The 25,896-nt window shown below is 35.2% G+C and overlaps 2 protein-coding genes across 2 annotated transcripts in view; one reads left to right on the top strand and one right to left on the bottom strand.

Moving 5' to 3' along the window:
* Positions 1 to 1,607: 1,607 nt before the first annotated feature.
* LOC125680295 (endothelial differentiation-related factor 1-like) lies at positions 1,608 to 12,205 on the bottom strand. Its single transcript, XM_048919767.2, has 5 exons — positions 11,991 to 12,205; positions 4,686 to 4,737; positions 2,754 to 2,914; positions 2,182 to 2,275; positions 1,608 to 2,079 (listed from the first exon to the last, which is right to left on the bottom strand). Exons 1-5 carry the CDS (start codon positions 12,066 to 12,068, stop codon positions 2,024 to 2,026), a joined length of 441 nt encoding a protein of 146 aa, XP_048775724.1. The 5' UTR covers positions 12,069 to 12,205; the 3' UTR covers positions 1,608 to 2,023.
* Positions 12,206 to 12,334: 129 nt separating this feature from the next.
* The window catches only part of LOC125679726 (large proline-rich protein BAG6-like), a 33,433-nt gene continuing 19,871 nt past the window's right edge, over positions 12,335 to 25,896 (top strand). The window contains exons 1-17 of the mRNA XM_056155711.1: positions 12,335 to 12,448; positions 14,756 to 14,844; positions 14,973 to 15,014; positions 15,626 to 15,701; positions 17,065 to 17,243; positions 18,535 to 18,606; positions 18,825 to 18,959; positions 20,786 to 21,042; positions 21,153 to 21,276; positions 21,387 to 21,584; positions 23,434 to 23,550; positions 23,661 to 23,865; positions 24,029 to 24,118; positions 24,364 to 24,652; positions 24,694 to 24,817; positions 25,061 to 25,263; positions 25,529 to 25,698. Of these exons, the coding sequence (XP_056011686.1) occupies positions 14,782 to 14,844; positions 14,973 to 15,014; positions 15,626 to 15,701; positions 17,065 to 17,243; positions 18,535 to 18,606; positions 18,825 to 18,959; positions 20,786 to 21,042; positions 21,153 to 21,276; positions 21,387 to 21,584; positions 23,434 to 23,550; positions 23,661 to 23,865; positions 24,029 to 24,118; positions 24,364 to 24,652; positions 24,694 to 24,817; positions 25,061 to 25,263; positions 25,529 to 25,698 (2,344 nt within the window). The 5' untranslated portion in view covers positions 12,335 to 12,448; positions 14,756 to 14,781. The remainder of the gene's footprint in view (positions 12,449 to 14,755; positions 14,845 to 14,972; positions 15,015 to 15,625; positions 15,702 to 17,064; positions 17,244 to 18,534; positions 18,607 to 18,824; positions 18,960 to 20,785; positions 21,043 to 21,152; positions 21,277 to 21,386; positions 21,585 to 23,433; positions 23,551 to 23,660; positions 23,866 to 24,028; positions 24,119 to 24,363; positions 24,653 to 24,693; positions 24,818 to 25,060; positions 25,264 to 25,528; positions 25,699 to 25,896) is intronic.

The raw sequence follows: 25,896 nt of genomic DNA, 5'->3' as shown, positions 1-25,896 counted from the left end.
GTATGTTGAGTTAACCATGGGAATTCATAATACACATGATGCAGTAATGAAGTATTCCTGCCAATTAAAGAACAAAGCAACCTTCTGTAGTAAAAGTATACTAATAGAATCATGATGATGACAAATGTAGAGCAATTCAGTGCAACTGTTACAAAACTCATTATCAGCTCAGTGATTGACCTTTGAACTCCTTAAATTACTTGAAATCAGATTCAATGCAACCAACATTTTAATGCAAAGAAAACGATAAAAAGTTTTTATGAAATTCATTTCATTACAAAATAAGAAATATATCAAAATAACCAACTTCAATACGTGTGGAGTAATTAAGTCGTATATACATGGCTATGAAGTGTATGACAACATCTACCATAATTGTGAATCTCTTTAGTCGTGGGCCATAGGTATACTTATATCGCTTAGATGCCTAATTACTATATATAGTAATTAGGCCTCAAAGCGATATACATGCAAGTGCCTGTGGTTTAGGCTCTGGGGCAGAGCTTTGAGTGGATAATACATGAAATGTTTAAAAATTCGTTCCATCCCTGAATGTCAAGAAAACCACCAAGTGTATAGTAATACTAATTAGAAGTCAATGAAAACCTCTGAATACAGTTGAACTTCAGTATCTCAAACATCAGTATCTGTGAATATCATGAAAGTCCCAACTACCAGATACATTTTCTTTATATATATTAACCTCAATATCTCAAAACTTTAGATATCTCAGTTTTTTCTTTGCCCCATCAGGTTCGAGATAATGAAGTTTGACTGTATCTGTAGTGAAAATGAGCATGAATGCCTCTACCATAATTGTGAAACTCATGGCCCATGCCCCTTCAGTTTTGAGATGAAGTTGAAAATGTGGAGTTTATATTTGGACAAACACACTTCAATCTGAAAAGCTCACTTAAACTGAAAGCTAAATAATGTTATAAACATATTTGAATTAAGATGTTTTGATATCATTGAATGATTTATGACACTATGGTGATTCTGAATGTCATATGCAAACTGCAGTCAGGATAATACCTCAATATCACTTCAGAAGTATTTTTTCAACTCTGGTTATTCCATCCATGCAGTAATTGGAATTAAAATATCAATGGGAATACAAATATTGATGCATACACATCTGTTGCCTTCTTTGTTTGCTTAATTTACATCGTCGCAAACCACGGGTTATTGTTTCATTCTATTTCACAAACTATTTGTGAAATAGAATGAAACAATAACCCGTGGTTTGCGACGATGGATTTACATCTCTGAAAGAATTTTTCACTCATATTGAGACATCACCAGCTGTACGCAAGTACCACAGATTTAGACCTATGCTTAGTGCTCATGGCCGTAGCAGTGAGGGTTCTTCATCGTGCCAAAACCTCCCATTCTAAGGTCAAATCTGAAGGACCTGTGATTCTCACTTTCGTTTTGTGTTTGGCAAAGGAGCAATCACTACCTATCTTTCTGTCTTAGGTTTGATGCTGCCATGGCACAAGCAGGGCTCATACTCCCAACCTCCTAGTCACAAAGTGAACACTCTACCACTGAGGTACCACGAATCCATGAAAGGAGTATTGGTAATGAAATAGAAGAAAGCACTGTTTTAAATGTCAAAATGTTTATATTTCATCCATAATACAGATGTTAAAAATGTCTGAATGCAAAAGTTGAAAAAACAAAGTCAAAAATAAAAAATACAAAACAGACATTGGATGTGAAAAATATTGATAACCTTCCAACCTATTAAAGCATTTTTTTTTTTTTTTCTTTTCTAAAAATAACTGTCAAAACAAACTTTTCAAACCCAAATGGGAAAAGAAGAACCATCAACCTTGCTTATTGATATAAAGATGCTGAGCTGCAATACATCGTAGAGTCATTGGACTGTGTGTCTGCATATGTACACTGAAGAAGCATATAAATACAAGGAGACGAAATATTACTAACTCTGTTTTCATCTGACAGTTTACATGAATACCACAACATGGTGAAATTTCGGGCCCCAGAAAGGGATTGATTACTTTTTGGGGCCCCCCAGTGGTTGGCCCTTGTCTTTGCCACGCAATTTCATTCCTGAAAATTAACAAGAATTTTTTTTAAAATATATTATTGGCAATATATAAAACATAAATGAATTTTCTTCAAAATATTCATATTCAGATTCTGTTAACTTACCAAGAACCCTTTCCATTTTAGCTAACACCTGTTGGCTCGGGATTGCCCTTCCATTCTCATATTCTGTGATAACTTGGGTTTTTTCATTGATTTTCTATTTTAAAAAAAACAGTGCAGTCAGTTATACACCATAATATCGATAAATTTGTACTGATTACAATGTTTTATTTAAACATGTGCTCACTGATATTAGTGAAGAAGATGTAAACTAGCCAAGTCACTTTTGGCACAATTTCATTTAATAAGTGTGTAATTTATATGAAATTTTTTTTGGTGCTTTTAATTTTTTTGTGAATTTTCCTCACCCACCAAACACACTAGCATTTCCAGTATGCCAAAATTACCCAATATACGGTACACTGTATGTGTACTTATTTTAGCATATTTAGAATTTGGAACAATTAGGTATGATGTCTTATTTGTTGTACCCATTGTTTAGCCTCTGGTCTATGTTTAATAGTAGATAAATATTTTTAATGTTTTAGTGCACCCATTACTTCATCAACAAAGGCAGTAACTGGTGAACTACACATACAGTACAGGCACAATGAATACACTGAATTCATGCTTACTGTAGCCAGATCCTTTTGAGTAAGCTTCTTTTCACTTCGCCCTAACTGAATCAGTTTAGAAACGTCCAGTCCCACAGTATCATGATGGAGCTCTTCAGTTTCACGGTCCAGTTTGGCAGTGTTCTTATCTCCCTTGGCTTGTCTATTGGAGCCCCCATCATCTGAGAAAGATGAATAACTCAAAAAATGATTCGTCCTAATAAACTAACTAAAATCCTAACTGATCTATAGTTGTGCATGTATTTCTATTTTGGATGTATGATTGTCTATTTTCAAATAATTTTTTACATCTCTTCACTATCATCATCATCATCACAAAGTGACCGTTTCAATTAACGATAGTTTAATAGTGACATTGAGTTATTATGTAGGTAGGACGTGTACAATGGAATTCAATAATTGTTGAATTCGTCATTTGTAACACTGAAATTTAACAAGAGTACATATCTTTCAAACTTTTGTGATTGCGTACTTTGAATGTTAATGCCTGGACAAATATTTTGTAACTTTTTATCAGTTTATGGTCATTACTCAATTTCTTTCATTTGCAATGTAAAAAAAAACAACTTCTGATGTATCTCAATATTGCAAAGTTAGTCTGGAACAAATATGTCCAACTTTATTTGGCCTGGTCGTAGACAACCTTTATGCTAAATAAATGCTTAATCCTCTCCACTAAAATATTTGTACTCCCACACCAGTTTTCTCACTCTTTACACCCTGACTGTTACTTTGTTTACATGACACTGGTTCAGGTTCAATCTTAATACACCCTGCCTAGCCATAAGAACCTTGAGCTTCTAATACTTCTCCATTACAAAGTTGTAACTTAGAACAAATATTTATTATCTTTTTTTATTAGTAACCTATACTGTATTATAAGTGGTATTTTTTAGCAAGACACAAATTTAGTGATTTCTCCATAAAATATGGGTATATATATTTAGCGAGAGCTAATTTTAGGGACTTTATCAATTCCAAGTAAGATAGTCATTACCTCCGATATGGAATAAATACTAACTAGCAATATTCAATTTAACGATCTCAAGTTTATTCTCAACATTGTTGCTCAGTGTGTCATCAAGATGCCTGATATAAGTCATACAGGAGGAGATGCCGTTTTGAAAACCATTTAATACTATTTTTAATCATCAATTCATTGCTTGGTATATACCTGGTCCAGAATGGGAAATTTCCTAATCCTTACTTTCATTTTCAGGAGTTTTGGTAAACGGGTACGTTTTGCAGAAAAACCAATTTAATATGCCACTCCGAGAATTTAACCTGAGATAGAGAACTTGATGACCCTTCATTTGAGGAAATTATTTAGCAGATTGCCACATGTACAGGATTAACAAATATATTCAAAGATGGGATCACCTTTTTTTAAAGCTTTAACCCCACCTCTAGAGCTGCAATTGAGCAGTAACCATGAAATTCACAAATTTTGTGTACCTACCCCTAAATACTTTAGGTAATTTCATAATAAATGGTCAGTTCCTGAGATGGAGTTGAAAAATTAACAATGCATGCAAAACAAAAGACAGGCACAGGTAGCCTTGGGTAACCTGAAAATTAGCCTACCTCAATATCTCATAGTCCCCAAACAGCTTTGAAGAAAAACAACAACCTTTGGCTGGTTGAAAAGACAATGAAGGAAAGTGCATTGTTTATAATATTTAAAAATCTTTCACTTATTTCTCAACAAATTAAACAAATGCACTTGTTTTTTTATTAAACGTACATGTACTTTAAAATAAAAGTCAATATTAAGGTCATAGTTCTTTTGTCTTTGGGCCAATGTTTTATCATGGAGAAATTATTACATTTACACCTAAACTCTGACACATACAATTTGCCGTTAATTTAAACACAAATTTGTGACGTGGAGTTGCCTAGCCAGTGCTCACACTTCTGATATAAAATACGTACATTTCTTTGATGTTTCAACTGTCAGACCTTGTCTCTGTGCTGAATTTATAGCCTGGAATTCAAAAAAAGAAATGAATACATATTAAATCTTTAAAGAATTCATATCACACTTAATTAATCTCATTTAGTCCCCTACTGACAAAGCCACAGGGAACTGTTAGTCTGTTCCTCTCAGTCCGTCTGTCCATTTGTCACAACATAGTTTTGCACGTTTTTTTTTTTTTTTACCATATTTTGATTTATGCCGCCAAAATTTAGAATGAGATTCACTAATGCATGTTTACGGTTAAATTTTATGTTTCATCACAGTTGACTGATTTTTATGGGACTTAGAAAATTTAAAAATTAGAAATAAACAAGAGGTACTGTGAGCAATGCTCACTAAGAATACCCCTCGCTAACCCCAATCTCCCAAAGGGTGTTGTTAAGGTAGGTAAATACTATTAGAAATTTCTGTCAATAAATTTTTTTTCTTCATTTAAATAACTTTAACAACTCATAAACTAACTAAACAAGAGGCCCAAGGGCCTAGAATCGCTCTTCTGATAAATTGTACAACCCCACCATTTCTATTCTTAGCCTCTTAGTATTCTAAATCTTTAGTTAAATCCTAAGAATTCAAAAAAAGTAGGTCAATGTGACCTACTTTTTGGTTTACACATTTTGAGAACCCAAGAAATATCAACTGACAAAGTTTGATGATTTTAAGCCAATTAGTATCTGAATATTGAAATATAGCTGTCAAATTCCAATCGTAGGTCATGGTGACCTACTTTTTGGTCAGCGAACTCCGAACATGCAAGACCCATCAACTGACAAAGTTTGATGACTGTAGGTCAAATAGTATCTGAAATATATAAATATAGCCGTCCAATTCCAAAAGTAGGTCAAGTTGACCTACTTTTTGGTCGACACCCTTTGAACATGCAAGATGCATCAACTGACAAAGTTTGATGACTGTAGGTCAAATAGTATCTGAAATATATAAATATAGCCGTCCAATTCCAAAAGTAGGTCAAGTTGACCTACTTTTTGGTCGAAACCCTTCGAACATGCAAGACCCAACAACTGACAAAGTTTGATGACTGTAGGTCAAATAGTATCTGAAATATATAAATATAGCCGTCAAATTCCAAAAGTAGGTCAAGGTGACCTACTTTTTGGTCGACACACTCCGTAGACTCAAGATGCATCAACTGTCAAAGTTTGATGATTGTAGGTCAATTAGTGACTGAAATATATAAATATAACTGTCAAATGCCAAAAGTAGGTCACAGTGACCTACTTTTTGGTCGATACACTCCGAAGACTCAAGATGCATCAACTGACAAAGTTTGATGATTGTAGGTCAAATAGTGTCTGAAATATAGTAATTTAGCTGTCAAATACCAAAAGTAGGTCACGGTGACCTACTTTTTGGTCGACACAAACCGAAGACTGAAGACGCATCAACTGACAAAGTTTGATGATCCTAGGTTTTACAGTGCCCAAAATATGCATATAAAAAAGAAAATGTGAAATTTGAATATCTGCAAAATTCAAAAATTAGGTCACTGTGACCTACTTTTTTATAAATATGTTTCAAGGCCTCAAGATGCATCAACTTAAAAGATTTGATGATTCTAAACCTCTCGGTATTTGAAATAACAACTTAAAATATATCTATAAATGATAAGCCATAAAATTCAGAAAGTAGGTCACGGTGACCTATTTTTCAGTTGGCGCATTTCAAGGTCCCATGATCCACCAACTGACAAGTTTTGATGATCATAGGCTTCAAAGTGTCCAAGATATGCATCAAAATTAATTTTAAAATAAATACCTGCAAAATTCAAAAAGTAGGTCACCGTGACCTACTTTTGAGACAACTTGACACAAAGTCCTAAGATGCATCAACTGTCAAAATTTGATGATCCTAGTCCTTATAATGACTAAAATATCAAAGATTTAAGGAAATATAAATTTAGGTCAAGTTTGAAGTGACCTTGAGACCAGGCCCTTTGCCCCAGGGTAATGCCTTGAACAATTTTTAATCTACAACATATCCTCATCCTTATGTGTAAGTTTGGTGATAATCTGCCCAGTGGTTCTTGAGAAGAAGATTTTTTAGCAACCACTACTTTTGTTTGTATTTTCCTGATTATCTCCCCTTGTTAAAGGGTCACATCCCTCTATTTAGTATGTATGAAAGCCCTTGGGCCAATGATACCCTGTAACAAATTTGAAAAAAATTGGCCAAGGGGTTCTTGAGTTATAGCCCTTTTTCTAAAAAGTTTACACACACCGCACAAATGGCCATAGCATTAGCTCTTTGAGCCTTCGGCTCAGAAGAGCTAAAAACCCATATTAGACATACCTTTGCGGGTTTATTTTTATAGTATGTGCTACAGAGCACATATACCCCCAAATGCAAAAGCCAAATTTTAACACAAGAATGCATGATCTCATGTTTTATTTAAAATATGCACTAAAGCACATCATATTAAGCTATAATATATAAAAACCAATAGCTATTCATTTATTGAGAGAATTTTTAAAGATATTCAATTGAAAACATACACAATTGCTGTTTAATCTGCTCACATCCTTCAGAAAAAAATCACAGAATATCGCAATTTTGAAAAATTCTCAAAATCTAAATTGTTTACATGCCAGTTTTTCTTTTAAAATATTTAGAATTGTATCTAAGGTTAACAAAAAAACATATTTTACCATAGTTGACCAGAGATATTTTGCAAAATGGTCTCTTGAATACGCAAACCCCCATTTTTAAATTTAAGTTTTACAATAATTTTTGCACACTTTGAAAATAGTAAATTGTAACAGCAAATACAGTCTTAAAATCAAGATTAACAGAATATGACAATATATATATATATATGTAAAACATACTGAAATTTTTGTCCTACCAGACAATTAGAACACAAGGAGGGAGATGGGGGGGGGGGGGGGGGGGGGGCACCCCCACCCCTTCCTTTTTCTCACAATTTTTTTGGTGTGTGTTATTCTTTTTTTGTTTGGCTATCAATCATATCATACATAAAAATACCTACATGCTATCTCATACTTACAGAAAGAATAAATATAGTGTTACATATGTGTAGATTCTAGCAACTACAGCTCATGTACAAATAATTTTGTTTCTTGAAAGTACTTGTGAAGAAGAGTTCAAATATTCAACAACTTTGCTGATGATTTTCTGAGGATTTATAATTCTGGGTTTCTTTGAACCAAACACAAACTCACTAAAAACAGTTTGAATTCCACTGTGAGGGTCACGCCTATGTATGATTATTAACTTCTTCAGGCTTAGATTGCAAGCTATGAGCCTTTTAGAGATCAATGTAGATATTACATTGCTTTGTACCATTGGAGCTAGTGAGGACTTGATACTATAATAATTCATGGTAAATATATCTAAGATTCACATTTGAATGCTAAATTTGACTCGTACAGTTCTCGTAAACTACAAACATCAGACAAAGAAGTTATAACTGGAACGTTCTAGTCGGTGTTTAAAATTTAAAACCGGATACGTAAAAGCACGGACTTTCCTTAATAGGTATAAATTACATGTACCTCTTTCCTGAGTGTAAAAATATGGTATGCCTTTGTAGAAGAAAATGGAAGATATAGTCCGAACACAAATCCATGGTATAAACTTATAATTTTGACCTGAGATCAAAGGTCAAGGTCATAAAGAGGTCATGAACGTACATGACACATAGTATCATGGTGATACACCCATGTCTTATGGTATGACTATGTCAAAACCCTATAATTAATTTTGACCTTGAGGTCAAAGTTCAAGGTCATATAGAGGTCATGAAGGTACCCAACACATCGTCTCATGGTGATACACTCATGTGTCAAATATGGTATGCCAAAATCTGTTCCACAAATTTTCGGGTCAGTTCATTTTACTTCAGTTTCGGGTATTTCGGTTATATAACTATTAAACCTTTATTGTATTTTGTCACAATAAGTGTGACTGTATCATATTCAAAGGCCGAGGTTTTCAAATGGTCGGTTTTCCTCAGGTAAGTTAAGTGTGGGGCGGAGCTAATTTAAGGCTAATTGAAGACCCGAGCCCAATGAAACCCTGCTAGCTTGTATATATCGTCCCAAATACACAGGATGTTATCTGTGTTACCTGCATTACCTGTACGTTTTTGTAAGATTGAAAAATTCATGGTAGCCATTTTTCTTGTGTAGGTTAATCAAAACATTGATCTAAATCTAATGAATCAAACATGTAAAAATTAAAGCTCGATAAATCTATCTTATATAAATGAGAACGTTAGCCATTGAAAACTAAGGCAGATACTTTTTTATTCTAAGTTTTCCTGTATCCATTTGACTGCCTCCGTCAGATACCTGGTATATCTGACGATGGACTGCCAAACATACAGTTTCCTATGGGAGTTCCTGTGTACTGCGGTAGAGTTTCTGGCTATGTACAGCTGATGTACCGATCATCGTCCCATGCCCCGTGATGACTACATGTATATATTCCAAAACTGCTCAGAAAGTTTTATTCAGTTTGAATTAGTTTTTCTGGACGGCACTCCAGAATTCTCTGGTTACCAAAGTTGTCTGTGTGACTTGTCCATAACACATGGCCTACAAAAACAGTCAGGACATTCAGATTTTCCGACAGTTCCTTCGATAACTGGTCCAGAGGAAGAATTCATTCTTCTTCTGGATCCCAATTCCAACCATTACACACAAGAAAGAGCCCTTATAGCCGCACGGCAACTTCTCTTCCGATAAGTTGACAGTTACACCAATCTATTTAAAATTAGATCAGTTTGCGTACTTGCATACATATGTCAATACGCAAGCGGATCTAACATCTAATTCTAATCAGATTGCAGTTACATGCACGTTTGTCGCCATGTTTCAAGGGAAAATTATGCTTATAAATTTTCAACTGAATGTAAACAAAATTTCATTAACATACAATGTATTTACTCATAATTAATCTGTTTAGCATAAAATCGATGTCCGTGTAAATTATATTCTAATAATCCATAACAGGGCTTGAAGCTAACTTTTTATGTCACCAGTCCAGCAAGACTGATAGGGTATAATTTCAACCAGTCCGCAGAAAAATTTACCAGTCCAACAGAGTTTTCCAGAAATAATTAAACATATTTCGTTAATGTTATTAAAATGAAATTTAGCTCGATATGCCTCGGACAATATTTCAATGTTCAATTAAATGTGGGATTTATATATTACGTCTTCATATATCTACAGATCGAAGCATGCCAAATGTGTAAATAAAATTTCATAAACTTTATATTTTCCAAAATGATGCTTTAGAAAATTAACCAGTCCCATCGGACTGACTAAAACAAATGTCAGTCAGTCCGCCAGACTTTTAACAAGTCACAGACTGACGGGCATATGTTAATTTCGAGCCCTGCATAATAATCATTATCAATCGTATCCATTCCTAAGCATAACCTATTATATTCTATCATAATTGATGTAATTGTATGCAAAATTTACTACTATTATTGTACGACTATCTCTACATGAAAATTTCCTCTCCAGTTGGATTACGCGGTAAGCATCAAAGATTGCACGGGCGCCTCGATTGCCAAATAAGATAGATAAGGTATACACAAAGACTAGTAACTAAATGTCCATCAATTTCTAGCATCCAATGTGAAGCTCAATTTCTCCTGATTGACAAGGGTTCACAGGCCAGGTAAATTTGAAGGTGGTGCTTATTTTCTTGGTCTTGAAGAGAATACATGATTTGTAGTAACAGGACATAACCAACAGAAATGATGCAACCACATATCAATAAATTGATATTTTTATATCAATATACGGAATTATTTTTATTAAGAATTTCCTAAGACTTATACTTTTTGAATTTTTGTATCATTTACACCAGGTGTTCTTGGTATCACTGATTTATCTACAAAAATCAATATCTTAAAAAAATATTGATGTCAACTTACTGGTCTGAATTTATTACTTTTGATATGAAAAACATTCATTTATTGATACCATTACCATGAAGGAAATCTTGAAATTATTCACATTCTTTTGACAGTCTATGCGAAAGACATCCGACCGTCGGACCTGACCGATGTGCAGTGCCTAAGGTCCGATGCGTCATTTTTTACACCAGACCGGTATGTCTGATGTCTCAGTGTCCGGTTTTGTGCTTTACTATTTTGACACGGAGTCTATAAGTAAAAAATATCACACAAATCCAAATACATAAATGAATATGATTAAAACCGCATGTACCATCCAAAGTATTATGCAGGAGGGATCCCTGGTATAGTATTACTAGTATAATAAACAAGATTTCCTTGGTTTTGCATTTTCACTTGTTTCACTTTTTTACATTAGGTTTTTCGGTCTGACAAAATTTGGTTCGGTCCCGTCCGGTGTGTTCATTGATTACACAGGACTGAATGTCCTGTGTGGTCAAAAAAACTTTCGCATAGACTGTTTGGAACAAGAAATTATTATTCAATTTCTATGCTGTTTAATTTCATGGATTCTTTAAATTCACAATTTGGTTAAATTGCATCCTATAGCTTAAAAGGATCTGGTTGATACATTAAAACTTATTTAATAATGATTTCTTGTCATATTTTACAGGTACCCAGTCTTTGAAATTATCTGCTAGTCTAAAGACTGAAGTCGGTAAAATATTGCTTAGGCTTCTACACTCTGGCTGGTCCGTTGACGGGCGTCAACATCCTTCACTTCCAAATCTTTTTGTAATAGTGGGCATGGTTTAAATTGACCATATTCTGAATCTGGTAGGAAATCTCAAGATATTAAGCCTGGAATATGACTCATTACTAAACAGACAGAGATTAGACTTAGTGAAGTGGGTCACATAGTACATTTTCAAAACTGGATAGATATATATATATGATACACATCATGATGATATTTATAAACTATTAAATAAAGTACAATATAATAAAATCATATCATTAGTTTAAATTGTCTGATATGTCATGGAAATGTTTACAATATATTCACTGAAATTAGGTCATTAAAATGTTTACATTCCCTGAAATTTGTCACAATGTCAACAAGAGTCACCAGTATTGGCAGTAATATATATAATAAATGTCTCTTTACACTAGTACTAGTCAAATACTATATATTAATTCCTTTATTACTGTATGTCTAAATACGCTAGATTTTGTCATAATTATACAGCAAAATATCTACAATCAAGAAATTTTGCGAGCACGGCATTTTTCGTTCTTCTTCTATTCTAATGAAATCTAAACATAACAAATGGTACACGATTACCTGTTGAGAACGCAGTTGACTAGATTTGGGTTGTTTTTTTCTAATGTATGTGACTTCATCCCAATCTGCTTGAGCCATTTTGATAAGTATAGAGTAACTGTAACAAGATTAGAGCGTTATAAGGCAAAACTTTCTCGAGTTTCTATTGCACAGTTACTTGTAATGGCGTGTCCTATTTTCGTAATGCCATATGGTCGAAGGGTGTCGTAAAACATAACCTTTTTAAAATAGCTATAGTATATGTATCATGATATAGTATGAAACGAAAGAATCAGAATTAAAGTGCAAAATCTTGAATTACATAAATCATTTTAAATATACATACTAGCCGTGCCAATTTTTACGACAACCGCCAACACGGCGATTTCCAGCACCCCAAAACTGTCTTGACTCAGCATAGAAATTTCCATTTGTTTCATTTTGGGTCTGAGCATAGCAAACTGGTATTGAGTCTTGCAGTAGGTATCATTACTATATGCTTGTCTTTAAATTGTTACATAAGTGAAGGGCCTTTTGTTAGTTTTGGTTTTTTTTAATCATGGACACAAATTTAAGCGTCTTTCTGAACCTTCTCAAAGCAAAACTGGTAGATAAAAAAGGTCTATCACAGTGATGCTGTAATAATTAATATAGTGTCAGCATTTATCTCGAATAAGTTAGTGAATTTACGCATATGATTGATTGATGTATAGAAGAATTAAGTTGACTTGCCTTGGGGTTCAGAGTGTTTTGTCTCTTAGACTATTCCTAAGAACATGAAATGAAACTTCTCACTGATATTCAGGTAGCAATATATGTTTGATAAACTTCTTCTAACAAAGTTCATAAACATTAAATGTAAGTGCAATTTCCTTCATATTCTTGACTTGTAGCCTTCAAAGACCGTAAAACAGTGTTTTATGGTATAACTTAACAGGTTGGGAACACTTCCCGTATTGCGAGATATTCTCGCTAAAACGCGATTATCCCTCTCTAGCGAGAATAAATATATCCCGTACAACTGAGAAAAAGACCCGCGGAGTACATCTTTTCGTGATTCACGTGAAAAGAAGAAAAAGTGCTAAAATGTCTGATACTTCTGCAAATATATGAATCAAAACAAAAACACTCATGATGTGTATTGGATTCCCTCTTACGCAGCAACTTTGATATGCAATTTCATGACTATGTTGTCAATTTCATAGAAACAATTCACATCATGTTGAGTGCGTGTCGCACTTATTCAGCGTTGCACAGGATTTGCCATTATTTTCAATAAAGACGCCAAAACACCTGTTTATGGTAATGTTTATTTCTCGCTAAAGAGGGATAATCGCGTTTTAACGAGAATATCTCGCTATAGGGGAAGTGTTCCCAACCTGCTTAATGTCAATGAAAAAAGAAATCAAGATTGTCAAACAGAAAATACCAGTTTTATTTGAACGTTGTTTGGCATGATGCGGGTTGTTTCGTCCTGATTACCTATTCGCACCTAGTGGATTCGCACCTTTACATGTACGCCCCAAGTGGATTCGTCCTGAGTGGTTTAGCCCCTATTGAGTATGTAGCAACAATGGTTGGAACGATTGATCAGTGCATACTCCCCTTTATATTAATTTACCGACGCCCAAGGTATGCTCATTTTTAACCATTATACCAACAATTTTTGGATATTTATATATGGCAACAGTGGTTGGGACTATTGATCAGAGCATAATCTCTTTTAACAATGAGACTTATATTGACGGTAAAATTGAATGAAATTACAGACCACAGTTTAGATTTTTTGCAAAAGATAAAGTAAACAGGAATATTGTTCACACTTCACTAATGTCAGACATCGGTAACTACACCAATTCTACCGCGCACCTCCACGCTGTTGTACCTATAACTAGATTCTATGCAGGTAAATTGGGGCGAAACCACTCGATTAGTACATCGGGGCGAAACCACTCGACTTTAAGCCAATCCTCTACCTTATGTTACCTGCATTGAAATTGGGATGAAACTACTTGGTGCGAATCCACTAGGTGCGAATAAGTAATCGGGACGAAACCACCCGTTACCGTTTGGCATAATGTTCTCACCAACATATTAGACAAAACGGATCACAAATTCTGCAAAGGAAATACATAGCTAAAAATAGATAGACCCAGCAGTGTGAGGTGTAGATCGACAAATCCAGACCAACAATTACATAATTTTAGCCTCCAAAGATACATGTGGGCAGCCTTAAGGGTTATTCTGCTTAGTGTAGCAGATGTCTATCTATGCATTTGTGACATACTTCCTTTGGAATAATTATGACAATGTGCCATTCCTCTTAAACATGCCATTTCTTAAACATTTTTGGTGAAGTCTTTCAGAAAAAGTGTTAATTGATAAGAATTCTACCTTTTAAAACTACATGTTCCTCACATTTTATGAAAATACTGTCAAATTATTGTTTACTCGCAAAAACATTTTGTTTTTCCTTGGTGTGCAAGGTTACCATGACAAGAAAATAAGGGTCTCATCAATTTCTTCATATATATAATAATTAATGGATTGATTGTTCTTGAAAATGAAGTCGTGCTGATTATTCAGTAAGGCAAGATTGTGGAAATAAAGTCTTGTGAAATATATTATAAGGGATTCACAGTACCATGTTTTGATTTATTTGTTTATAGGATTTAAGGGTTTTGCTTTGATATTTTCGTTACTAGAATATAGAGTGCATTGTCATGAAGTATTGAATTTTCTTGTATGTTACTTTGTATTGTTTAGCATTCATTTTACCAATACAGTTGTAGGACACAAATAAGAATTCAAAATGATAGACGTAACGGTGAAGACACTGGACTCGCAGAATAAAAGTTTTAGTGTCCCAGGAGATGTAAGTAGCAATTAATTAACTAATGATAAAAACATTGGCACACATTTCAACCATTCATTAAAACAAATTGATTATCAACAATTTCCATACTTGTAGGTCACTATATGTAATCTTTTGTTCTGTTTCAGTTAACTGTACGCCAATTTAAAGAGAGAATAGCAGATTCAATTGTAAGTAAACCAAACATCAAACGTTACAATGTCGTGTATTTTTAGCTCACGAAGTCCTGGAATATAGGGGTATAATCAGCTACTCCACCTTCAGATGTTTAATTCGGTACCTTTAGAAGGTACATAGGATTTAGAAGGTTTTGGACTTAATTCTGTTCATATTTGCACCATGGGTTGGTTAAATGAAAAGCTTGTACGACATTGTCTTTGGGTTAAAGAGGGAAAAGGCATAGACATTTACTATATTATAAATATATACAATACTACAGTGACTTGGAAGGATTTGAACTGGAATATTCATATTTGAGAATGGGTTGGTGTAATGAAAAGTTTGTTTTGAATTGTCTCTGAGCATAGGGTTAAAGGACATGACTTTTTTTGTTTTGAATTGTCTCTGGGCATAGAGTTAAAGGACATGACCTATAACTAAAAATAGATATTTAGTTTCTCAGCAGTAACTTAGAAGGATTTGGACTGTTGCTAAAAATACATGTATTCATTAAGTTCACATTAGAACATGGCCACACTCAAGGACATCTGCGTATGCTAATCACTTGTTTTTAGAAATCATTAACATTTATAGAATTCTTTGTAAACTATATATTTTTCAGAGTATATCTGCAGACACACAAAGGTTGATTTTTCAAGGGAGGGTTATGCAAGATGAAAAGCTACTGAAAGACTACAGTAAGTGATGGAGAGTAATTATCTTATAAGCAGTTATGAAGAGGAATCTGTTCATTTATTATAACACCCCCCCCCCCTCACCCACGCAAACAGAATCTTTGGGGGGGGGGGGGGGGGGGGGGAGGGTAATATTGGAATCACTTTGTCTCTGTGTCCATTTGTTCATCCATAGACATAATTTGCTTAACACTAATGAACAGATTTGATTAAAACTTGTGTATATCTTACTGTATATGAATAATGAAGTTATCTACCTGCTATTTTGATTGATATTTTTTTCACATTCAAGGAAGTTATGGATATTTTTTCAACTTTGTGGACTTGCGTCATATTGTAATGACATGTTCTCTCACTGCAAAAGGAGAGGGTATAATAGAATTGTTGTGTCCATCTGTCTGTCTGTAGATGTGACTTTGTCAGGATTTGTTCTGAGAGGCTAACATGTGGATTTTTCTGAAAATTTATATGCTCTTTATACATTGTACATCATATGAAGGTGTGCATCTCATATTTTCATCATGAATGGACAATTTTTCTTCATTTTACAAGTATTTCTTCAACTTCATGGACATAGTCATTTTATGTTAGATTTTTTAGGTCACCTTAGTAAACTCAAGTGACCTATTGCAATTGGTTTTCGTCCGTCGTCGTGCGTTAACAATTGAACATTTTTAACTTCTTAATAACTACCAGTCCAATTCTTTTCAAATTTGGTATGAAGCATCATTGGGACAAGGGGGACTTAAATTGTCAATTTCAGGACTTCAGCACCCCTGGGGCCCTAGGGGCGGGGCAAAAACTGCCCAAAATTGACCAATTTTCAAAAATCTTTTTCTCAAGAACCACACACATGTAAGAACAACTAAATGCATAGTGATGTAGAACAGGAAGGCCTCTACCAAATTTTAAAATTTTATGATCCCCTGGGTAGGGGTTCTGACCCCAGGGTGTGGCCAAACTTGGTATATAGTGCTTATGTGTAAAACACTTAAATTACATCTTCTTTAATGCTATTGATACTAAATTGAAAGTAAATAGATATTTAGAAAGAAGAGGTAGTCCTTTACCAAAATTGTAAATTTGATTATTCCAGGGGTAGGGGTTTTGGTATCAGGGTGGGACGAAAATGGTCAGTTATTAAATGTGTGAACAATAGACATTTTTAACTTTTTCTTGATATTATAAACTATCATTCCAATTCTTTTCAAATTTGGTATGCATCATCATTGGGACAAGGGTGACATGAATTGTAAATTTCAGGACTCCAGCACCCCTGGGGCCCTAGGAGCGGGGCAATTAGATGTTCTTTAATGTAGACTGCTGTAACAAGTGAAATGAAGATCAATACATTTATCTTTGTTAGGTGTCCATGGAAAAGTGATACATGTGGTTCACAGAATCCCGCCATCATCTCGTCCCCCTGCTGCCTCCCCTGGAGGTGCCACACCTTCATCTCGTCCCCCAGGAGCTCGGGATGCTAACAGTTTTGTCATTGGCTCAGTCTCAGTTCCCTCTGATGCTGTTGATGCAGATGAAATCCAGGTTTGTAGAATTAATGTACATGTAGTATCATACACACACACAATATTTGCTCATTTTGCCCTCATCCAGATTGGGCCAATTCAAAAGTGAGTAAATTTAAAGTACTACTACCCATAAGTTGTAATAAAGGATTTAGGGCAAATTCAAGATTCTGTAGAATGAAATCATTTTTAAATGCGTCTGGGGTAAAATAAGATGGGGTGGAAATTTATGTTAATTTATAAATTGTATACTGGTACTTGTACTTTGTCTTGTGATACGGATCACTGATTACAGGGCTATTTACCATTAATCTTAGGAAGTTCTAATTCTCTTGGGACAAGTCAACATATTCACAGTTCTTCAAAGATTGAGTGTTGAATTTGTATTTTAAATGTTATGAAATGCTTTGTTCATGTAAATTCTAAAATTTGTTTGTTATTTCTGTTTTAATAGAAAAATACTTTAGTAACACTATTATTGTTGGCTTGTCAGACATCTGAAAACAGTTGTCCTGCTAAATAAAGTTACATATTTATTATACCCCCAGCAAACGAAGTTCAGGGGGGTATATTGGAATCACTGTCTGTCCGTCTATCTGTCTGTGCAGATTCGTGTCCGGGCCATAACTTCTCTGTTCTTTGACATAGACATACCATATTTGGCACACAGGTGGATCACCGTCAGACGATGTGTCGAGTACCTTCATGACCTCCATATGACCTTGACCTCAAGGTCAAAATTAAAGGTTTTTAAAATGGATTCGTGTCAGGGCCATGACTTCTTTGTTCTTTGACATAGGCATACCATATTTGACACATGAGTGTATCACCATGAGACGATGTGTCGGGTACCTTCATGACTTCTATATGACCTTGAACTTTGACCTCAAGATCAAAATTGATTATAGGGTTTTGACATAGTCATACCATAAGACATGGGTGTATCACCATGAGACTATGTGTCATGTACATTTTATGACCTCTTTATGACCTTGACCTTTGATTTCAAGGTCAAAATTATAAGTTTATACCATGGATTTGTGTTCGGACTATATCTTCCATTTTCTTCTACAAAGGCATACCATATTTTTACACTCAGGAAAGAGGTAATTTATACCTATTAACAACACCCTTTAGGAGATTGGGGTAAGCAGGGGGTATTCTTAGTGAGCATTGCTCACAGTACCTCTTGTTTAATCAGGTCTAGTTTGCAGAATGTATAAATTTTAATGTTTTCTATAATTTTTGTAATCTGTAAAAAATTTATGTGTGTGTAAAAGATTTCTACTGTTCCACATGTATTGCTACAGAACATTGTACAAGATGCCATCACTGGGATGGGAGATATGGGAAGAAATGCAAGAGTATCAACCAGAACCTCTGTGAGTGGATAAAAGACAAACTCCAGGGGCTTCAACTTCAAAGCTTTATTCATCCATTTCAGTGCTTATGATATTGAAATAGTTTTTCCTGAAAGTTAAATGGTCATGCACTGTACTTTTATTATTATACAGAATTTCATGTTAAAATGCATTTACATTGTGTAATGAAATTATAAGAAATTAACTATGATTTGATACTGTGATGCACTTTTTTGTAGAATGATGGATCCTCCGTAGATGTACACATACATTTGGGTCAAGGTCAAGGTCAGGTGGAAAGTGAATCACAACAGAGGATTAACCATGCAAGACAGATGTTACGGATAGCTGGAGACAATTTGCAAACACTTGAGGTAGTTTGTTATTTTCATCATTCATGCAATACACATTAACAAACAATGTAAGTATACAGAATAGCAAATTTTCACATAAATGTTGGATATATACATACTTTAGAAATAGTTTTACAACAACGTGCTATCTGATTTACTTTATCAGATTTAATAGAATTTTGATGCCCACAAGGTCAAAGCACATTTTTGTATGCCCGTCTTTAGATGGGACGTATTATGGTACAGCGGACGTATTATGGTACATCGATGTCCTTAAGTCTGTCCTTCCGTCCGTCTGTTCAGGGTTTTCTGTTTCTAATTTCATTTCTCTGTCACATATCAAGCTGAAACATGCTATGTAGCTTCTTTGTGGATCATTCTAGATCATTTTGCAGTTTTGATTCATTTTGACCTCTCTTCCAGAAGTTGTGCCCCTTTATTTGAAAATTATTGCATAGACAGTACATGATTTGTCTTTTATTTTTTCTTCCACAATTTTCAAGTGAGGACCTACTTATTTTACAGAGTATTTGTATGGGTGTGGAAGATAAGCATGTGCCAAGGATTTTGATTTTCTTAATTTCTATTGCAATTGGTTTTCGTCCATCGTCGTGCGTTAACAATTGAACATTTTTAACTTTTTCTTAATAACTACCAGTCCAATTCTTTTCAAATTTGGTATGAAGCATCATTGGGACAAGGGGACATAAATTGTAAATTTCAGGACTCCAGCACCCTGGGGGCCATAGGGTGGGGCAAAAACTGTCCAAAATTGATCAATTTTCAAAAATCTTCTTCTCAAAAACCACACACATGTAAGAAAAACTAAATGCATAGTGATGTAGAGCAGGAAGGCCTCTACCAAACTTGTAAATTTCATGATCCCCGGGGTAGGGGTTCTGACCCCAGGGTGGGGCCAAACTTGTTATATAGTGTTTATGTGTAAAACACTTAAATAACATTTTCTTTAATGCTATTGATACTAAATTGAAAGTAAATAGATATTTAGAAAGAAGAGGTAGTCCTTTACCAAAATTATAAATTTGATTATCCCAGGGATAGGGGATTTGGTATCAGGATGGGGCCAAAATGTTCAGTTATTAAATGTGTGAACAATAGACATTTTTAACTTCTTCTTGATAACTATCATTCCAATTCTTTTCAAATTTGGTATGAAACATATTTTGAACAAAGGGAACATAAATTGTAAATTGTAAAAAAGTGTTTGCTTACTTTGTTAACAAAGTTAATATAGGCAAAATCTCCTTAGTTGTTTAAGGCAGGGCTTACATATTTTGTTTTAAGATTCCTTTTGATAAGAGCTTTCATTTCATATTATGATCGTTAGCCTTGTAACCTTGTATCAAAGTTATGCCATGACCCTTTGGGTTATGTTGGGCCCACAATATGAGGTCAAAATTTTTCATAGGAATAAAGATGGAATTTTTTTTTAAAATCACAACAGTTGAACAAGCAGCAGGGTGAAGGTGACTCGGGTGAGGGATTTGGCCCATAGGTCTCTTGTTTTCTGATGTCCTTTTAGATGATATGCAGATACATTATATCATCAATATAAAATCTCATTTTATTGTCACCTTGGTCATTGTTACCTTTTTAATTTTGTTTTGGTCCATTAATATTTTGCCCTTAAACATAGAAAATACAGAATTTCAATCTGTCATATATAGCTTTCATTTTATGGGACCTGGTTATTCTTGATAAAAACTGTTGACATATGATTATTCATGCAGGATATTATGCAGAGAACTTGACTTGGGAATGGGGGGGGGGGGGGGGCATGTATCACTATGCAATACTCACAGAATGCTTGTTAACTTCTTTATCAGAATCAACAAAGGGCGGGTGAAAGTACAGAATCATCACCAATGGATAGCACTATAGCTTCAACACCACAGAGAGATCCACCCCAGCAATCAAGTGGGGAAAACAATGATGTAACCATGGAAAGTGAAGAGCCAGAGACAACTACTAGTAACCAATCACAGGCATCAGCTAGTCAGACCAACAGCCAATCACAGGAACCAAGTCAGGAGGGGAATGGATTACCTCAAAATGGAGCAACTCCAGAACAACCAAGGATGGTGTAAGGAGCTTTATATCTATTTACAGATATAATCAAATTAAAACATTATTGAATGGTGGGTTGTTACTTTTAATAGCATATTTCAATAAAAGCACTTCTGATTTAATTAGTCGCCCACGCATATCAGCCTTAGGAGAAATGTTGAATGAAGTTCATGAGATAAATCGCCGGTTCCAACCTTTCCTTGAGAGATACCAGCGTCTTTTGCTGGATGACCCAGAATTGCCTGAGCAGGTTAATACAATTTAAATTGTGATTCCACAGATCATCATATTGGTTTTTTTTTTTAAATTCTGATCTGATTTTACTGCATTTCTTATGGAAACACTCTTATCTTACAACAGGAAATACAAGAGAACACCCAACTGTGTAATTTGGTAGGGGAAATAACTCACGCAATCAGTCATTGTTACCACAACCTGAGTGATTTAATGATAGATCTGAATCAAGCCAGGCCTCGGCATCTGTATGCAGCTTTTATCTCTCCTCCTGTCCAGACCACTCTCATACACCAACAGACTATACCAGTTCACATAGGCACAGTAAGTATCCATATCATTCACTTCAAATGTTCTCGCATTTTAACCACAGGTTTTGATCTTATGTAGAGGAAATGTTTACAAGAAGGTCAGTTTAGAAGTGTTAATGGCAGGCAGTTATGCCCCCCCCCCCCCCCCCAAACCTCCAACTCCAGCTCAATCCCACTTTAAGATTTTTTTATTGCATGTTTTTGTTTGACTTTGAAGTTAAGAATTTCAACATAATTTCGATTGATATGATATGTATATGGTGGAATTTTTTTTTATTATCTTACCATTATTAGGTCACCTGAGTAAACTCAGGTGACCTATTGCAATTGGTTTTCGTCCGTCGTGTGTTAACAATTGAACATTTTTAACTTCTTCTTAATAACTACCAGTCCAATTCTTTTCAAATTTGGTATGAAGCATCATTTGGACAAGGGGGACATAAATTGTAAATTTCAGGACTCCAGCACCCCTGGGGCCCTAGGGGCGAGGCAAAAACTGCCCAAAATTGACTAATTTTCAAAAATCTTCTCAATAACCACACATGTAAGAAAAACTAAATGCATAGTGATGTAGAGCAGGAAGGCCTCTACCAAACTTGTAAATTTCATGATCCCCAGGGTAGGGGTTCTGACCCCAGGGTGGGGCCAAACTTGGTATATAGTGTTTATGTGTAAAACTCTTACAGTGTAAATCACATATTCTTTGATTGATACTAAATTGAAAGTAAATAGATATTTAGAAAGAACAGGTAGTCCTTTACCAAAATTGTAAATTTGATGACCCCCAGAGTAGGGGTTTTGACCCCAAGGTGGGGCCAAACTTAGTATATAGTATTTATGTGTAAGTTTGCTAATACTGTACAAAATCTAAAATTTAATGCATACTTAGGAATAGCAAAAAAGTATGTACAAAAAAAATTGTGAATTTCAGAACCTACATTTGTAGGGTTATGACTTTAAGATGAGTCCAAATTAGTCATATCTTTTGATGTTTTAATGTTAATACACCTATTATTTAAAGCCTTTTATCAGTGTAATGCATTTTTGAGGGCAGTGAAGTTTTAAGAACACATCTTGTTTTATACTGTTGCTGAACATAAGAATTTAGCTAAGATATTCAGAACAGGAAATTTTTTTAGATTTCATAACCCGTTGAAGTAGTGATACTTTTTTACTAGTATTCAGGTGACTGATAAGGCCTGTGGGCCACTTGTTTCATGTTCAAGGATATGCTCACTGTCCTACTAGTACTTCAGCATTACAGTCATTATTTTTGTATCATATACAACAATGACATTGGTCACATCAATGTTGAATCTTCTCTCCATCTTTTTCCTCAAAGCAGTTCATAATGTCTATGTTTCTGTTTATGCTTTCTCCTCCATACCATGCAGTACATTAAGGAGAGGAGGTTGTGATTTGGAGCACTTTCAATTTGGGGAGCTGGGGAGACATTTGTTTTTAGATTTAATGTTTTTGTTTTGTTTTGTTTTGCTAAATTCAAGCTCAGGTAATATAAACTATGCAGATGAATAAAAAAAAACCCAGACTATACCCAGGTTTGTTAGAATGTTGGCTAGATGGGAATAAAACCATCTGTCCATCATCCTTCATAAAGTTGATGAAAACAGTTTCTCCTCTAAAACCAATTGAAGTTGTGCATGACATTTCGGTTTGTTTTTTCTAAAATTGACTTTGAGATTTTCTGCACAATAATTTGGACTTGGTCATTTTGATATATGAGGGTGTTTGCAAATTGCAGTTTTATTAGGTTGGAATGCACTGGGAGAAAAGAAATATGTTTTCTTTTGCATTTATCCTTGAAAAATGGAGTTTGTTTAGTTATTGTGCGATTTTTACAGTCGCCTCGTCAGAGCCCTCACATGGCAAGAAGGAATACAGGGACTCAATCAAGCGTGTCCACCTCATCAAGTTCTACGTCAACTTCTACACCAACCACAAATGCTGCTGGATCTCAGGTAATTTTCGTATGTATATTGTGGCAGCATGCATACAAAATTTAATGAACACCGCCTTATTGTGTCCAAAATTGACAGATGGCGAGTTTTATTTTCCCTTTGTTTTACAGACAGAGAGAACTGGTACTCAATCCACTGGGACTAGTACAGGACCCACATTTACATCAGGAATGGCACAAGCTGGAGTCGCAGGGAACCCACCAGAGGGCTCAGAACCTTTGTTCCAGGTTATAGACATGGGCCCAGATTCTGTGACAGAAATTTCTGCACATGTCATTACAACCGAGAGAGAAATGCCAACAGGTTCTTCTCCAGGTAAGAAATCTACCACAGACAAAAAGCAAAACTGCACACTTCCAGCTTGGCACAGAAATTAGAAAAACATCAATCAATTTTTCACATTTTTTTTTATTCCAAGTCTTCACAGCTTTGAGAGAATTCAAGTTTAGTAGTTAGATATGACTACTTCATTTTCCAGTGACTGCTGCCCCAACCATCAGTACCAATGTCCCTGGCATACCACCTGATCTGATCCAAAACATTGTATCTTCAGTGATAGGGCACATAGGTATTCCTCATACATGTATATTGGAACAAGTCGATCATGCACATGTGAAACAATATGCCCATAACAATTAGATTTTGATAGATGTGTGTCTTGGAAAAGGAATTGATTCAGTTTTCTTTTTTAAACACATGTTGTCAGATTCAAAATACTTTTTCTGGAAAGATGAATGCACATCTTAAATCCACTTCAGATGTTTTGACGTAGGTGTGTCTGATTTCTGCAAACAAGTTGTATTCTGGTTCTAGATCCATCTGGTAGAATGCAAGGGAATATTCCAGGAGCCAGAAGTTATGCTGAGGCTGCCACTTCTACCCCAATAACAGCAGTTCCCAGCAATACATCAACATCAGAGACTAACTCAAGTTCTACACAAACCAGCAGAGGACAGACAAACTCTTCAGAGACTCAGACTTCTGCTTCCAGTACAAACACCTCTGGCACACAAACTCGTCCCCGTGCAGCAGCTTTTGTAATGCCAGGGTTGCCAGGAGGATTACCTCCAGGACTTCATGGACTGTCAGGAATGGGAGGACTGTCGGGAATGGGAGGAATTCCGGGGATGGGAGGAATTCCAGGAATGGGATCAATACAGGAATGGGAGGGATGCGAGGTGGCGTAGATCCTTACTTGCCCTGCTCGTCACGACATTTTCTCAGACAGCAAGTCAGAAATGCTGCTGGTCAGGGAGCTCAAGTACAGGTTGGTCTTCTAAGGGAAAGTCAACTATTGTGTACTTACATGTAAGAGGATGTCTCAGTGAAAAAACATGCAAAATGGTCCAGTAGCAAAATTCTCTGTTTGGATTCAAACTTTGCCAGTAATATCTAGTATTTTAGTGATTTTGCATGTTTTTCTCTGAGACATCCTCCTAAATGGGATACGGCTTTTGAGAAATTGGGTTATGATTATCTATCAAAAAATAATGGTTTTGGAATTTTTCAGATTAGCATGCCAAATTTAATGGCAAATGTAATGGGTCAACTACACACACAGCAGAGTGGACCCAGAACAACAGGAACAGCTAGTACCACACCAAACTCTACATCTAGAACCACCACAAGCACTACATCTACAGGGGGGTCTACACCAACAGCCCGTGTAGCTGGTGCAACCACCACCACAGGAACTCCTACATCCACATCCAGGTACAGTACATGTAAATTACCGATTAATTGATGATGCTTCTTCTCTTTGTTGTTGCTATTAAAAAAATAATTAAAATTCGTACTTTACACTGCAGGTAAAATTCTGAATTTCATTGCTACTCAAAAATTTCAAAATACCATGTTTAGTTGCTTTCCATATGAAACCTAGCAGAAAAGTACAAAATATGGCATCAAATGTTCCCACTAAAATTTTTGCAAAGAACACAATTAACCTAAATGATTTGAATTTTTATGTTATGTGTAGTTCCACCTCGTCATCTGGAGCAATGCCTAACTTTCAATATGCGTCATTCCCTGGTGGACCCGGGCTACCCAGTGTCTCAATACAGATGGGAAGCATACCTCCAGGAATACCAGTTCCACCAGGCATGTTTGGTGCAGGACAATTAGGAAGTCTGTTCGGAAATTTAATGGGTATGATTGCTAATCCAAAAAAGTACAAAAATATTACAATAGATAATTCTAACCCAGTTTCATAGCACACAAGAGGTGAGCATTAAAGGGATTTTCTTAATAAAACAGCTTATATAGTAATATTAGATTATTCATCATTTTGGCATGATCTGATGGAAACAGCTGTGGATTTATGCTACATGTATATTTCATGTTTTT

Source organism: Ostrea edulis, chromosome 2 (genome assembly GCF_947568905.1).
Source record: "Ostrea edulis chromosome 2, xbOstEdul1.1, whole genome shotgun sequence".
In the NCBI taxonomy this organism is placed as follows: Eukaryota; Metazoa; Mollusca; class Bivalvia; order Ostreida; family Ostreidae; genus Ostrea; species Ostrea edulis.
This window is presented reverse-complemented; position numbering and strand designations above follow the sequence as displayed.

Bases quoted from the DNA above. Each gene is read 5' to 3' on its own strand.
- LOC125680295 (XM_048919767.2), bottom strand. From the start codon at position 12,068: ATGGCTCAAGCAGATTGGGATGAAGTCACATACATTAGAAAAAAACAA. The intron at 4,738-11,990 runs GTAATCGTGTAC...TTTGAATTCCAG, and splicing joins GTCAACTGCGTTCTCAACAG to GCTATAAATTCAGCACAGAG. The intron at 2,276-2,753 runs GTAAGCATGAAT...TTTTTAAAATAG, and splicing joins CTCAAAAGGATCTGGCTACA to AAAATCAATGAAAAAACCCA.